This window comes from Petaurus breviceps, unplaced genomic scaffold (assembly GCF_028583685.1).
Source record: "Petaurus breviceps papuanus isolate PSGF00001 unplaced genomic scaffold, PetGlider_PUasm1.0 187, whole genome shotgun sequence".
NCBI lineage: Eukaryota > Metazoa > Chordata > Mammalia > Diprotodontia > Petauridae > Petaurus > Petaurus breviceps.
Genome location: NW_027185799.1, coordinates 10,592,808 through 10,610,111, shown reverse-complemented (window position 1 = coordinate 10,610,111; position 17,304 = coordinate 10,592,808). Strand labels below are relative to the sequence as shown.

General features: G+C 40.2%; 1 protein-coding gene across 1 annotated transcript in view; it reads right to left on the bottom strand.

Annotated features, from left to right (window-relative positions):
* Positions 1-663: 663 nt before the first annotated feature.
* Positions 664-17,304, bottom strand: part of SAXO1 (stabilizer of axonemal microtubules 1) — a 33,453-nt gene continuing 16,812 nt past the window's right edge. Inside the window, exons 3-4 of the mRNA XM_069090552.1 lie at positions 8,312-8,514; positions 664-1,897 (exon numbers count right to left, since the gene is read on the bottom strand). Coding sequence (XP_068946653.1) covers positions 885-1,897; positions 8,312-8,514 — 1,216 coding nt within the window. The 3' untranslated portion in view covers positions 664-884. The remainder of the gene's footprint in view (positions 1,898-8,311; positions 8,515-17,304) is intronic.

Here is a 17,304-nt window from a genome sequence, read left to right as displayed (position 1 = left end):
CTCACAAGCCATTTGGGTCCAGTGACCAGATATAGATCAGGACAACTGGAGATGGCCCCATCATTCCTTCTCCTTCAGGACAGACCACTACATGTTGAACATCACACAACTCTCGTCCACCTTCCAAAATGGGTATATCAGAGTAGGCTGGCAGTTTTCCTAGAGGTGGACAGAGCCTAGTGCAAGGTTTCCAAATTATCCCCTCCCAGCTCCAAATCTACAGTCCTACAACCTATACAAGGGACAAGGTAGTAAAATTCTGGTCTAATGGAAAAAGCAATGTCCTAAGATTTGGGATAACTAGCTTTTGGCCCTGTCTCCCCCAATATGTCTGGCTATAGGAACTCATTTAAAACTCAAGCTATAACCATCATAAGCCAACCCACAAGTTTCTTAGTTTCAAAGAGTGCCGATCCACCCCACCCCATATTCTACTACCTGTACAATATATGTGTGAAGAGATACATCACTTAAAAAAGCCAATTCCCCAAAATATGTTTTATTTATCAACCTTGTCAGGATTCAAGTCTAATTTCATTATTAATACAACAACTGAATCACTATAATAGATCCAAATGTAAGAAATTAGCTTCTGAGAGAACCCACTCCATCCATGTTTAAGAAACATAAGAAAGCACGAGGTTTGGGAAGTGTGGGGATGCTGGGAGAAAGGATCAAGAGAGGAAATTAGTCAATCATCAGTGATTAACTGTCATTTTCCTAAAGTAAACTGATTCTCATTTATTCAGATTTTCCAGCAGGAACGAACCCCCGGGGAATGATTGAGAAGGTCAAAGTTTTTCGAGGAATAAATCTCAACAGACTGTATAAGTACTGTGAATTTTAGAAATTTTGTGAGAAAAATTTTCAAAAAGGAAAAAGAATCAAGCCGTCACTGCTAGCTCCCTTTGGTTGGGACCATCTGGTCTATCTGCAGAAAGGCAACTACTCTTCCTCGAGCCAAGCTGGTCCAAGTGGGACACAGGACGATACACCCTGTGACCAAATGCGTCCACTTCATCAAAAGTGTAGCCTGGTGGCTCGGGAAATGAAGCAAGACATTTCACTGGTTCCTTAGGAGTATAGCTGATGTTGTAAGTTGTTTCTCCCATCAGAGGGGCCTGACACCGGGCAGGAGGAATGAAAGGTTTACAGCTCTTTGTGATAATAGGTGGATGAGGAACAAAATAGGTCTTGGTGGTAGTCAGGTAGTCCATGGGATCCTTGGGCAAGTTGAGCTGAGCAATGGGTTTGATGGGCTCTTGCTTGGCAGTGGGCCACTGCTTGAAATCATCCCTGTTGGTGGTGGAGCCTTCAAAGCGCCCCGACTTCTTAGGTTGTATCACAGGACGGCAGCACTGGGCAGGGCCCCCTTTCTGATAAGTGTAGTGAGCCTGCGCTGTTGTCAAGAGGTCCATCTTCTCATCTGGGGGGAGGTAAACTGCCGGGGGCCGAGAGTACATTTGGGGTATTGGCCATACTTGGTACTTTTCCCGAAACTCAGTTGTGTTGGTGAAGGGGCTTTCACAACTGCTAATCTTGGGGTTAGGTTTCAGGGACTTGGCAGGCTCCCCAAGCAATCCCCTAAAGGCCTCCTTGTGGGTAGTGAGGCCATCAAAGGGGATGTCAGAGGGCTTGAACTTGGTAACCTCCATTGGAAGTCGTTTCTCTATTGGATGCGCCACATAGTTCAGCCTGTAGTTGGTCAGGTCTTCCAGGGGTAGAGGGGATATCTTTTGCTGATAATGGGGCTTGCAACTCACTGTGGTCACTAGGCCCCTGAAGGGGAAATCATCCTGGTGAGTGGTTCTATACTCAAACTTTGCTGTTGCTGGGCGGTAGGTTTGATCTGGTTTTATCAGCTCACGTTTTGGTTGGTTCCAGGGCAAATAATCAGCTGAAATGAAAACAAATCAACACAGGTCATACCTCCTGACATGTACAGTATGTATGTATATTTATATATACATATATATGATGGAAAATTAATAATCTTTTCCTGAATATATTCTTGTTTCATAAAATACAAGGGTTACCTAGCTCCTAGTTGAATGAAGGACTTAGTGTTTCAGCTATGCAGCATTTCTAAAAAGGAAAGCTTTATTTCACACACTGCTGCATACCCCTTGCATCTAAAAGATAATGATGATTATGCTAATTAATGATAACCACCCAATAATAATAACCATCTTGAAAAAGCAATGTGGTAAACTGGAATGAACAGATTTAGAGGCAGAACACTTGGCTTCCCATCTTGCCTCAGCTTCATACTAGCTATGTGTGGCCTTAAGCAAGCCACTTCATTAGTGTTTACTATGCACAGGTCATTATGTTTGGCACTAAGATAACCATGACCCAGACCCTGCTCTCAAGGTCCATATTATAGTCTAACAGAGGAGGGGAATAGCAAGTGCCAAATAATCGTGACACAAAAGGTGAGTTAGACAATTCAGTTAAATTTAACTAGCATTTATGAAGGGCCTATTATACATAAGGCACTGTGCCAAAGAATAGGGCCAGGGAAAATGAGAAATTTAAGGAGGAAAAGCTCATTTTTACACAGGGGAAGGGGTGGGGCCAGAAAAGGCTTCCTGGGGGAGAAAGGATGTGGAATATTAGTTGAGCCTTTAAGGTAAGGATAAATAAATTATAGAGGGCCTTAAATTCTAGGAGCAGGAATTTCTACTTTATTCAAGATGCATTGGGGAATCACTTAAGGTTCTTTTGAGTAGATGAATGACATGATTATAGCAGTGCTTCAGTTTCCACATCTACAAAATTAACTAAGGCCTCGGTTTCCACATCTGTAAAATGAGGATGAACAACATATCCCTTGCCTTAAATACCTCATTTTGTGAGGGTCAAATGAACTAATATGCCTGTGAATTGCAAAGTGTAACCTGCCTTCTATCTCACATTATTACTTAATTATGGCTTAATAGGGAGGCCACAGAAACATTTTTCAATATAGCCACATAAATTTTAAGTAAATTACAGATGTGAGCTTCAAATTTAGATCATCAATATCCCAAGAATTCATCGAGAGTCCCAACATTGCATGTGCTTTGCTAGACAAATGGGGAAGGGAAAAGAAAGACAGGAAGGGAATGAGCATTTATTAAGTGCCTGCTATATGCCTAATACTGCACTAAGCACTTCATAAACATCATCTCATTTGATCTGTACAACAACCCTATAAGGCAGGTGCTATTATGATCCTCACTTTGCAGCTGTGGAAAATGGGGCAGACAGAGGCTAAGTGATTTGCCAGGTCAAACAGCTAAAAAGTGATCACATTTGAACTCAGGTCTTCCCAATTCTAGGCCTAAAGCACTTACACACTGCAAGACCTAAGAGTTACAGAGTCCCTTACTTCGAAGAGCTTACAGTCTGAGCCTGGTAACATTATAAGCTAACCTTCTAAAAAGGCAAATGACTAAAAAGGCAAAATACTGAGTAAGTTATGTTGCCGTGAGCAATAAATGGTATTTGGTTGGGTGATACGTGAACACCACTGCCACATTTCATAGAGAGTGCAGATGAGAAGAAAATTAACACCCCCTCTTCTTCCAAGTGGATGGGAATGACTTCCCAGAGAAGGCTGGGAGAGCTGGGCATGAGGGCTCAAGGGAAGAGATTCTGATACAAGAGCCTCCTATCTCTATCATAATAAAAATAGGAAAAAGCTGACATTTGTATAGTATTTTATAGTTCACAAAGCATTTTTGCCAGCACCTTGTTTAATCCCCCAACATCGTAAGAGAGAACAAAAATTATCACCCCCATTTCATAATGAAGAAACTGAAGCTTAGACACATTTAAAAAGCCTTCTTATAGTCTATGCATCTAGCATATAGAATTTGCTGGAATCTGACCTCATTTCTTCTAACTCCAAAGTCTAGTCCTCTTTCTGATTGTCTCCAGGGAAGACAATCGGCACCCGTGGCTGTGTGACTTTGAGTGCAAAATGTCACTCACTAGCCCATCCAGTCATCCAAAAGACATTGACTGAGGTCCCTCTATTTACAAGGTACGAGGCATATATAAGAGCACAGCATTTCACAGGTTCTCAAAGTGACCAAGAAATGAGAGTTAAGAAGAAGCAAAATGACAATGAGTTTTTAAACAGCTTAACTTCATCACAACCATCCTGTGTGTGACAAAAGACCCCCAACCTAGACCGTCACTTATTAAATCTCAAGGGGGTCCCATAAGTTGTAAATCAAAAGGTCATAAGACTCCTGAAAGTCCAAAGTTTGGAGAATCATAGAATTATAGATGGTGAGAGCTGAAGGGACCCCTTCAGTACCCCCATTAGGTAACCCCATTGTACAAATAAGGAAACACAGGTGAAGGAAGGTTTGATGATTTACCCAGGGTCAGGGGTGGAGAACCAGCAGCCTCGAGGTTACATGTGGCCCTTTAGGTCCTCAAGGGCAGCCCTTTGGCTGAATACAAACTTCATAGAATAAATCCCCTTAATAAAAGAATTTGTTCTGTAAAACTTGGACTCAGTCAAAAAGCTGTACCCAAGAACCTAGAAGGCCACATGTGGCCTTGAGGACACAGGCTCCCCACCTCTGCCCAAGGTCATATTTTAAGACATCCCACTAGAGAAGTTTCCTAACACTTCAAATGGCTATGTAGGGAAGTTTTTTTTTTTTTTTCCGTAGGCCCTCACACAGACATTCCAATAAAAGAGTCCCAAAAGGAAGAAATTTGTTTGGAATCACTAGACATAATCTATAAGGAAATGTGAAGGAGAGAAGATGGTGGGTCAGTCCCCTAAGATTTCTGAATGAGTGCAGGGCTATAGAGAGCCACAAAGCTGTATTAGGTGTCAGAATTTCTGATAAACTTCTCATAAATTATCAGGCTTGAAATAACTGATCTGAACCCAAGTGAACTCCCTGAAAACTCCAAGGTTCTGACATCACTGTATGTGACTGTACTGGGATTTACCAAGCTTAATGCCTTACTTAAGAAAAGAGAAAAAGCATGGGATGGGAAACTTCAGCTTTATCCAGCTGCACGTGTACGGTCCCCCTCGACACACTGTAAGTTTATTTTAGGCCAACGAAACTACCATGTATTCAAAATATGCTACATTTTAATTGAAAGCCTAATCCTTTTCCCAGAGAAATTAATGGTTACATCAGCATCTTGAAAGCATTAGGGTGAATTGAGAGGGGACCTTCTCTGGAATCCAAACCACATGTTCCACAGGCAAACTTCAACACAGTCAACTAAGATGACAGTCAAATGGGGTGCCGTGCTTGTGGATCCCTACATACTCCCTAGATGTAACAGGAAGGAGATCGGGAACCTTACAGACCTCCCCACGTGATAGATGGTGTGTTAAGAAGTCAAGTTCCTAAACTTTAAGCTATCCCTTGTACTGTTCTCCTCTCTACCATTTCATATGTAAAACATTTGTAATGGATCCTTGCACTGAGATCCTGGAAATCTACACACTTTCACAGAATAAACAATTCATCCACAGGAGTTTAATAAAACCAGTGCACTGAACAGGTATTCAGAAAAACTATACTTTCCAAAGAGAGTAGGCAGGTGGGGCACAGAGAAGGGACTTTCTTTTCTTCACTACAGATTTTTTTAAAAGAAAGTAGCTCAATGCACAGGCAGCTAGCTGGTACAGTGGCTAGAACTCAGGAAAACCAGGGTTCAAATCCAGTCTGACACTTACCAGCTGTGTGACCGTGGATAAGTTACTTAACCCTGTTTGCCTCAGTTTCTTCACCTGTAAAATGAGCTGGAGAAGAAAATGGCAAACCACTCCACTATCTTTGCCAAGAAAACCCCCAAAAATAGGGTCATGAGGAGTCGGACACCACTGAAAAACGACTGAACATAAAGCTCAATGCAGACCCAGAGCACTAAATAATTATACTCTACATCCTTCCAATTGCACATTGTTTTGAAAATACCACAAATTACAACCAAATGCTGCTCCAGTATATTTTACTGGCGTTCCTGTGCTGCAGCAAAGGTGCTGACCTTAACAGTGATAAAGGGAAAGATTTACATATGGTTCCTATGGAGTAAATGTAAGGGGAGTGAATATGTAGGCAGAACTTCCGTACATATTGCTTATAAGAAATGAGGCTCTTAATGATCTTTGTCTTTCTCCCTCCCCGCCCTTTTTATCCCCATTTGGAAGGAGAAAGAAGTTGTGCCATAAAATAATGAAGTTACAAGGGAAATTACTAATGCAGCAAATGAATTGTAACAGAAAAAAGTCACCTGACTCAGTGATGAAATAATAAGATAAGGGAGGAATGGTCCCTGAACACCTTCTAAAATTTCTGTTACAGCTCTGACCACATGTGAGCATTCACATAATGGAGAGGAACACTAACCCTGGAACGTCAACCTGAACACCTCCCCAGTGCCTGAGCTACATACAGCCTGGCAGGCTCAATAGCCTTAGAGACTACTCTGACCGTATCTATCCTCCCTCACCAGACCCTCTAGGAAGCAGCAGGGATAGAAAGATCATGGCATGGAATTTCTGTGCTAACCTAACTGGTACATACATGCAGGAGTATTGGTTAAAGTGTGTCATACTCTTCTCAAACAAGCTAAACTAGACATAAGAGAAAACAAAAGGAAAAGGACGGAAAAGAAAACTCTCCAAGATGGGAGGGAAATAGAAGGGAAAAGAAAGTAAGATATGGTTAAGTTACACACATATGGACGATTTTTAAATGATCACCCCCTACTCCTTGCAAATTTTCCAAGTTAGGGATCCCATAGCAACTTCTCATATAGATTATCTGAAACAGAGCTTGGTTCTCTCACCTATTTGTATATCTGCTTTGAAAGTATCTTGATATATTGTGTTTTTTGGAAAGTGTTAATATGCATTTTTTAAAAAGATTTTAGGGGCAGCTAGGTGGCACCGTGGATAGAGCACCAGCACTGGACTCAGGAGGACCTGCATTAAATCCAGCCTCAGACACTCAGTAGTTATGTGACTCTGGGCAAGTCATTTAACCCAGATTGCTTAAATAATAATAATAATAATTTGGCTGTTCTATTTGGTGCATTAAAAATTTTAATAAAATAAATAAGATTTTCAGCTGACCCTCTGGGTTTATAGATGAGAAATTAAAGTGCAAATAGACTTAGAAAGTGACTTGCTCAAGGTCACAAAAAGAGCAAGGATTTGAACCTGGGTCTTTGAACATTATTAATGCTCAAGGTTGTGCCTTGTTAGACACACAAGTATATCTATGCAGCAGAGGACATGAGGTGAGATGCCAGACAGATCCACATTTTCTTTTTTAATTTAGTCCTTTTCAATTTATAGGGACTGAAAAAGGAGAAGGACATGAGAGTTTTTTTCCTTTGAGTTAGAGTTAGAGAGGAACAGGCAGAGACATGGAAGGGATCTTAGAGGCCACTGACCTAGACTATTCATTTTTCAGATGAGATAAACTGTCCCCAGGAAGATTAAAAAGAGTTCCCCAGGATCACAAAGCTAGTAAGTATTTGAGGCTGGGTGGGGTCCAAATCCAGATGTTCCTGATTTTAAGTCCAGTGCTCTATTCATTCTGCCACATTACCTCTAAATCCAAGAAATATTTCAGCTCCCAGTGTCGAGGTCTGAAGAGTCACACCAGGTGTGATGAAACAGGACTTGCCTCCATCCCCAAACTCAAGAAGGCGTAAGTTGGTCATTTTTTAAAATTACTAATTACAGACATTACTGAGCTGATTATCATTTGTGCTCATTTACTTACATAACACAATAATGATCATTCACATCATTATATACATGTCAGGTAACATGGCTATAGGATTTATTTAATAATGATAATATACCCTGTTCACAGGAGCTAGGTATTTGGAGTATATTGTTCTCCTGGCATGCTAGTTTACTCCAAACTTAAATTCAATAGAAGTAACAATGAGAAAGTTATAAGTCATTATATTGGGTACATAACAAATTAACTAATGTTAATTTGAACCTGAAGATGAAATAAATTAAGGGCAACCTCTTTTTTGGTCTGGATCTATATTCTATTGGTGTAAGAAATTCCCTCCCCTCTTTCAACACAGAAGAGTAGCTTCTCTGCAATTTACATTCTTAGAGCCTTTATTGGCTTGCCAAGTGTCACACAATCCATATTTGCCAAAGGCATGGTTGGACCCAGGTCTTCCTTGCTCTCTATTCATGCTATTATCTCTTTGGAACAGCCACATATGTCAATAAATTTTTTCTAACCTAAATAGAATGGCCTTGTGAGAGAACTTCCCAAAGAAAACAATGAGGGCATGGTCATACCTTTATAAGTGGCCAGAGATTCCATCTTCTCTTTACATGGATGCCTGTTTTCACGTGGTCTGACAGGATCTACTCGACAGACAGGGTAGGGATTGTAATCCTGTTTATATGTTGTGACCAAATCCATATTCTCTTCATTTGGAATGTACTGTTCTGGTGGCCTTAACTTCACTGGTAATACTCTGTGAGGGCCATAATCTCTCCTATAAATAAAATCAACATGTTACTTTAATGGTTGGTTTAAAGCTAAGGCTTAGTCAATGCTCTCTACTATGCAAAATTCAACAAATATTTATTCAATTCAATTCAACATGTATTTTCAAGTGCCTATTATGTGTACTATGATAGAAATAGGGGATTAAAAAAATTAACATTTCCTGCCCTCAGCAGGCTAATGTTCTACAAGGGTACTTACTGTGTGTACAGCACTATGCTAGTCCTATAGGAATATCAAGGAATTAGAAAGGTACAATGCTTGCCCTTAAGAAAGTCAAATATAGGGGCAGCTAGGTGGTGCAGTGAATAGAGCACCAGCCCTGGAGTCAGGAGGACCTGAGTTCAAATCTGGCCTCAGATACTTAACATTTACTAGCTGTGTGACCTTGGGCAAGTCACTTAATTTCAGTGCCCTGTCCTCCCCCCTCCAAAAAAAAAGGCAAAAAAAGAAAGTCAAATTTAATTAGAAGACCTGTTTCCCAATTTTTAAAAAATTATTGATATTACATGACTTCTCCTTGTATGTAGCATGTAGAAAAACAGAAGCAAATGTAATATGTGAGAGCCAAGTACTTGATGTTTGTGTGATATTCCTCACTTGGTTCCAGTCCAACATGTGGAGGTTTAATGAGTTTTCTTGGTCATGAAAATAACTTAGAAACCATAGTGATGAAGAGTCTTCTCATTGAGTAGAACTAAGGGTGAATGTAAAAAGTTCCAGCGAATGATCCTTCACTCTCTTCCTAGGTGGCTTTCTAGTGAGGATCTTGCTATGAGCCAATGGTGGGTGGTAGGCTTCCTTATCTCCTACACATGTTCCTCAGGAACTCCATTTCTCTGGGTTCCTTTGTGGTTATTCTTTCTTGATCATACATAAAGAAGAATGTGGTGGAGGAACCCACCCAGGCTACTACTTTTAGGAGTCTATGCACTCCTAAAAGTCAGAAGAGCCATCAGAGTCTCCCTCAGTAACCAGAGTCAGAGCAGAGACCACTGGAGCCAGTAGCAACAACAGCTGAATATGGTGCAGAACCAGTCCTGAGAGTGGTTCTTGCTTAATCCAGTTCAGCTGACAAGTCATTGCTGGACTAGGTCATGCAGGTCACTTCTCAGTACTAACTCCTCACTACACTCAGCTATTGCTGCAATGATGGAAACTCAGAGAAGGGAGAAGATTGCCAAGGCCAGGAGACCTAAGGTACCCCTCCCTAACCACAACATATTCTGACCATGTGCCTCAGAACCTTTGTGCTTCAAATTCACCCCCCTGACTTGGGGTGGGGGGATATTTTTGTGCCTCGGTCCTTGCTATGCCTTCTCAATACATATCCCTCTGGAAAAGGTAACTAATGTCAACTGGTTAATGGAAAGCATCATGGTTATCTCTAGAATCCTGAAGGAAGAAATAGCAAGCACTCTCTGGGGACCCATCTTGCCAGTGAGAGTAGGGGGTTAAGATAATGAATTCATAGAAGATGTTACGGAAGCAGTATACGATCAAAACCCCAAATGAGAGACAGTAAGGGCTACAGTAATTCTGAAAAGGAAGAGCTGAAGGTTGATTGAAGCAGCCAAGGAGGGTTGGGAACTGTTGGGTGGGACCTTATGGAAGCGATAGGCCTGAAGCTGCATCTTGAAGGACAGGTGGATAGGAGAGGAGGAATAGGTCATTCCAAAGAAAGGAAACAGCACATGTGTTTCCAGTATCCATATACTCAGTGAATTGACATTTCCCCTTTTATTTTCCTTTTCCAAAATAAGGGTGAAATTAGTGATGCAATAAATCAAGGAACTAAGCCTTCATTTCTGTAGCTGTAGTCTCAAGCATTATCCACATTTTACGGCACAAGGGATCATAAGAGCATAAGATTTAGAGCTGGAAGGAATCTTAAAGGTCATCTAGTACAAATCTTTCATTTTAGAGATGGGGAAAGTGAAGCAGAAAAGCTTCGACTTAGCAGAACCAACATCTATCTGAACCCAGGTTTTCTGACTCTAAATCAAGTTATTTCAGGAAGGCCAGTGGGGTGGAAAATATGTGCTATTTTCATCTAAACAACATCGATTTCGCTCCTCCCTTCACTAAAAACTATCATAAAATTTAAAAGAATAAAAAAGGAATTGTTACAATTCAGGAATTATCCTGACAACCTGAGAGGACAAGAAAATGTTATCCACCAGCACCCAGATATACCTGGCCCAGCTCAAGTGGGAGCTATCAAACTCTCCCTCTCTTTTTAAATTTAAACTTAAAAAAAAAACCACCACGCGTGTGCATGTGCACACTCAATCACACACAAATTCTACCTCGCTTTAGAGCATATATCAACAAGAATACATATATCCAACTGGGCCAGGGGAAAGCAGATTCCCCTTGACAGCGCATTCCACAGCAGCTCAGCCAAAGGGGAAGGTTTCCGGACAGGAAAACATTAGAACCAAACACCAATAAAATGTATTTCCTGGACAAAATCTGGATCAACATTCCCCTTAAACCATGCTTGACTAGCAAAGTTAACATGCTCCACTGTAATTTGTCTTGCACGGATTTATACACACACTTGTCAATAAACCAAAACCAAGTCTTGTAAATACTGGAGGGTGGGAAAAAGGGAAGATGAGGCAGAGGGAAAATTAATCTCTCTGGAGACTGAGCAAATAGCAGAGAGTCATTAGACAACTTTCGTTGAACTTGTACAGCCCCAGGCTAGAGTTTAAATCTGATACTGTGACCATCAAAAATGCCTCCAATCCATACAGTATGATGCCAGGTGCTTCTACACTGTCAGTAAAATGTAAAATGGGCAGCTACATGACTTGTAGCATCTGGAAAATTATTTTCTGTATAAAGCTTTGAGGGCGGGAAATGGGTCCCCAAATGGGCAGAATGGTCCATGCAGCATCACTTTGTATACAAGTTATCTTTCACTGGCATCATTTCAACACTGTAATTAGATACAGCAGTGAAAACATCAATGATATGGCCTTGAGGCCACTACCTAGGCAAATGCCAAGTAGTGAAACTTCCTATAATATAGTCCTTTTTGGAGAACACATAAATAAAACTGCACTTCAGCTTAAATTAGAGAGGAAAAGCTGTTGTCTGTCAAAAATGTCAACACTAGAAGGGGGAGAAATGAGGAGGAACTGGGATCTTCATTTTAAGAAGCCACTGGGTTGAGTCTGAAGGCAGCATTGGACCACACATCCCTATATAAACATATCATTCAAAAAGTCAGAGCAACTGCTCTGTTCCATTTCACATTCAAAGAGGGGAATATCAGAGCATCCTAAGGGCAAGAAATGAATGAGGAAAAAATCATTTCATTGTATTGTTCATTCCCCAGATAGCCCAGGAATATCCTCTGTTATACATTTCCTAGATATGGGTGGCCTCAAATACATAATGACTCTATGGTATAGAAAACAGAATTAGGAGGTGATGCATTCATTCTAATCCAGAATTACCCAACAATTGGTTGCAAAGTGTGCTGACAACTGTAAAATCCTCTATTATTTATCTTCTCTTATAAAGCAGAATATAAAATTATATAATTAGTTTATTTCCCAGAAAGTCCAAGGATATTTTCTGTTTTATGTTTTCTAAGCATTTTATTGTTCAGTCATTTCAGTCATGAGCCTATTTGGGGTTTCTTGGCAATGATACTGGAGTGGTTTGCCATTTCCTTCTCCAGCTCATTTTACAGATGAGGTAACTGAGGCAAACAGGGTTAGTTAGGTGACTTGTCCAGAGTCACACAGCTAATAAATATCTGGGGCTGGATTTGAATTCATGAAGATGAGTGCTTCTGACTCCAGAGTCAGCACTCTATCTACTGTACCTAGTTCCCTAGTTATAGATGGCCTCAAATATATAATGACTGTATGGTATAGAACAAAGGATTCAGAGTCAGTGTATTCACTCTAACCCAGTATTATCTGTCAAATGGTAAAGCATGGCAAGTATAAAATTCTTTAGTACTCATGTTCTTTCATAAAGTTGCCTATTAAGTAGTTAACAGTTACAATTGAACAAAGGAACAGAGTTCAAATCGGCCTCAGACATTTAACACTTACTAGCCGTGTGACCTTGGGCAAGTCACTTAACCCCAATTTCCCTGCCTTCCCCCCTCCAAAAAGCAAAAAGAAGAAGAAGAAGAACAATTACAACCGAACACAGAGAATTGGTTAATCATTGAGATGAGGGAGAACAATTAGCAAATTTAAGGACTGTGCTTTAAATACTTTCCAAAGGTTAAGTGGTTGTTAAAAAAAAAAGTCCTTCTTGCCCTTAGTAAATGGAAGTTTTAACCAAATCTTGTTTCCTAAAGTGAAAAGCAAGAAGTTTAAGATTCCAGTATGTTCAGTAAAATGCATTTTTAATTTACCAAAGCAAGAAAGCTCCCCTTCTTCAACAAAAACAAAATACCTCTGAACAGTATCAGCTTAAGGATACAATCCCTTATGAAGACATTCACTATAACATATATTGAGTTATAACATAACTACATATCCCCATTGTCATATAAAATATTATATCCTATAGGCTACATAAAATAAAACGTTTCCATTTTCTCAGTTATCACACAGACCTTTAGTTCATAAGGTCATAGATTTAAAGTTAAAGGGGATTTTCAATACTATTTCATTTAACCCCTTCATTTTACAAATGAGCAAACTGTGGCCCAGACTTGGCCAAAATAACATAGGTAGTGAGTAGTAGCAGAATCAGGATTGGAACTACCTTTGATTCCAAATCCATTGTTCTTTAGATTATACAAAGTTCCTGCCCACTTGGCAATGATTGTACTATCTACCTTGTATTCCTCATATACAATTTTTAGCCACTCCTTCTCAAGTACTCACTGTGAATCACGACCTAATAAAGGAGGAAAGGCTCGAAGATATGATGCAGCAGAAAAAACACTGGACTTGGAATCAGAAAGATTGGTGTTCACAAGCTACCTCTGCCAGTCATAAGCTATATAGCCAAAGAAAGGTCACTTAGCCTCTAAATTTCCTCATCTGTAAAATGGAGATAATAGAATTTGCAGTTCTGATTCTCATAGGATTTGGGAGAGTATCCAAGGAGATGATGTGAGGAAAACACTTTGTCTTACCTAAAGTGCTAGATAAAACTAGGCTATTATTAAGGGTTTGGGTTGGTTTTTTTTTTTTTGCTTTGGGGTGGGCCAGGGGGGGAAGACAAGGCAATTGGGATTAAGTGACTTACCCAAGGTCACACAGCTAGTGTGTGTGTCAAGTGTCTGAAGCCAGATTTGAACTCAGATCCTCCTGACTCCAGGGTCAGTTCTCTATTCACTGTGCCACCTAGCTGCCCCCCTATTATTAAGTTTTAATTAAATACACTATATTTATGTAGCTATAAAAGTTACCTAGTATAGAAGGTCAAAAGCTAAGATAAAAATTAAGCAAAGATTAAAGGAGGCTTGCTAAGGAAGAAGACTTTAACAATTTAGCCATGTGGTATATAGAGTGCTGGTGTGTGGAGTCTGGAAGACCTTAGTCAAGTCCTAACTTGGACAACTACTAGATGTGTGATCTTGGGCAAGGTATTTAAGCTCTCTGTGCCAAGCTCAGTTTCCTCACCTGTTAAATGAGGAGGGCTAGACCTATGACCTTGAAGGTTATCCATCTCTAAATCAATGATCCTAAGTTTCTATGATTTAACAAGGATGGATGGAAAAAATGTTTTAGAAAAGGAACACACTGCAGAAAGGAGTAAAGTCAATTACTGATACACTGGACATGATGAGTAAGGGTCTTCAAAGTGGCCAAGAAATCTCTTTTCACACTAGTGTCATTTCCACCTTGGTTTAGCTGCCCAAGAATCCTCTCCTGGCCCAGTGATGTTCCTCTTCTGGTGGTTTATTTAATTTTCAGCATATGTATGTTAGTGACTACAGGAGGAAAGAATGCATTCATTTGTTATGCTCAAATAAATGAAATTAATAGACTTTCTGTAATTATACCCATTAAAATCATGGCCTGAGGGAATTAAAGGAGAAAGATTTAGAATTTGGCAACATTAGGAGATAGTTAAAATTAAATATTTTAAATTATATTTTGTACCTAAAAAAAAACAAAGGTACCAAACCTTGGCAAAGAAAAGAAAAGAAATGACTATCTTGACTCCAATAAGAATATGAGAATTATTGGATGGGTTTTTGATCCATATAATGATGCGGATCACTTAAAAAGGGACCACTCAAATCAACGATTTATTGACCCATTTGACTACTTGTGAATACACATGATTTGACCCTTAAAATCAAGCACTTTTGTATAGAGGGGCAGCAGGATGTTCAGGATTTGGAGTCAGAAAACCCAGGTTCAAATATCAGCTCTGCCATTTACAACACATACAACACCTTAGGCAAATCACTTTACTATCTGGGCATCAGTTTCCTTTTCTGTGTAATTAGAGTGGCTGGATTACATTAGTTCAGAAGGTTATAATATAAATCTCTTATTTTATGATCAAATAGAAACCTTTATGAAATCTCCCTTCTTAAAGTAATTGCTAAAAGGAGCTGGGTGTTTCCCCACTCTCAGCCCCCAATATCCTTCATTAAAATACTACTCTGGTGTCTCAATGTGGTGTAGAAGTGCCTCTGCATATTTGAAGGTTATGGACTGAAGAGTATAAAATCCATGGGGTCCTACAGCTATGGAAAGTCTTCATATGTAAGACTGTGATAAACCCTGTGTCTCTCATCCAATGAGCAACCTTGCTAAGTCTGGAGAGAAAGACCCATCCTGTCACTAGAACCACCTAATATATCTACATGATAAGAAGGAATACACTGATGAAACCACAGCTTCTTGACATGATTAATGATAATTAATTCCATTCTAGGAACATTCCTAGAACTCACCCAAGGTGATTAATAAGTGAGGTTCTCAGCAATATATAAACACAGTAAGTGAAGAGTAAAAGGGCTTCTCTGGGTGGAACCCTCCCACTGATAGGAGATCCTCTCTCTCTCCTCTCTCTCTCTCTCTCTCTCTCTCTCCCTCTCACTCTCCCTCCTCTTCCCCTTTGCTTTTTTGAGGGGGGCAGGTAAGGCAATTGGGGTTAAGTGACTTGCTCAAGGTCACAAGGCTAGTAAGTGTTAAGTGTCTGAGGCCGAATTCGAACTCAGGTCCTCCTGACTCCAGGGCCAGTGCTCTATTCACTGAGCCACCTAGCGGCCCCAAGATTCTCTTTTTTTTTAAATGCATAAGACAACAGAAAGGCCTCAAGTAGATGTCAGAGGCATGTTTCCTCTCTCCTCTTCTTTTCTTGCTTCAGCTCATGAGGAGAGGTTAAGTCAGAAAGAATGTGTCCTGAGCCCATTTCTCTAAAGTTGTATGGCCCTGGGTAAGTCACTTAACCTCTGTTTCCTCATCTGTAAAATGGGAATAATAATAGCACCTACTTCACCGGGTTGTTGTGAGGATTAAAGGAGATAATAAGTATAAAGTGCTCAGAACAGGACCTGGTCCATAGTAGGCACAAAGATAAATGTTAGCAGGGGCAGCTAGGTGGCACAGTGAATACAGCACCAGCCCTGGAGTCAAGAGGACCTGAGTTCAAATCTGGCCTCAGACACTTCACACAAAACTAGCTGTGTGTCCTTGGGCAAGTCACTGAACCCCAATTGCCCTTCCCCCCTCCAAAATAAATAAATAAACAAACAAACAAACATATGTTAGGAATTATAGTAGCCAAAGAAGTTATTACCTGCCCTGGATCTTTTTGTTTAGCTGGTGGGGAACTATTCTGGGTCCTGGGGTAGACAGAGTCACATGTCTATTTTCTAATTTCCCTACTGCTTCTTCAATGAAGGGGTTGAGAACCAGACCAAAGCAGGAAGGAGACAGAAGGACCACAACCTTCTACTGACTGATGCCTTCTTTCCTTGCTCTGGCAGAACAAAGACCATGTAGATACTAACACCTGCTGACAAGGGACGAGTCACAGAGACTTTGAATTAAAACCGGCCAGCCATGCAGTCAAGACCACTACAGCTACTGAGATAGAGGCAGACTACCAAAGACAAATATTAAGTGAGGGAATCTATTAGGTCATCACTGAACAACTGCTGATGGGCCTTACTATGCTCACAAGACCACAGAACAGCAGCAACTGAGAGAGAAACAAAATCCAATGGAGAAAGCCCAAGTGAACACTTCAGGTTTAAAAATCTTCTCCACCCCCATCTTCCCACCCTTCCTGATTCCCCCCTCCCTCCAACCCACAACACAAGGGGAACTCCCCTTATAATTTGTGAACATGAAGTCCTAAGTTTACAATATTATGGTCATCCTCTTTCCTTTTAAAGTCCAATTTCCCTTTATATCTTAAGAGTAGCTACAATTATTGCTATGATCTTTTCCCAAGGATTCTTTTTCTTGTCTTTTCCAGGCTGGTCTCCCGAGAATATTGTCATCCTCCCTCACCAAGCAAGAGATGGTTGTGGAAATTTGGAAATAATGTTCATGTTTTCCATAATGCCAATATGTATGTTATACTACCTTTTAAAAAATTTTAACCAGACCTACCTTGTGCTCGCCTCAACCTTCATCCAATTTTACCTCTCATCCTTTACAAAATATTGGCCCAGAGGACTCCCTCTTTAAAACTAAGAGTTGGTAGTACCATTACTAGAAGTCTATATCCCAAAAGATCAAAGAAAGAAGGAAAGGATAGATAGGTAGATAGATAGATAGATAGATAGATAGATAGATAGATAGATAGATAGATAGATAGA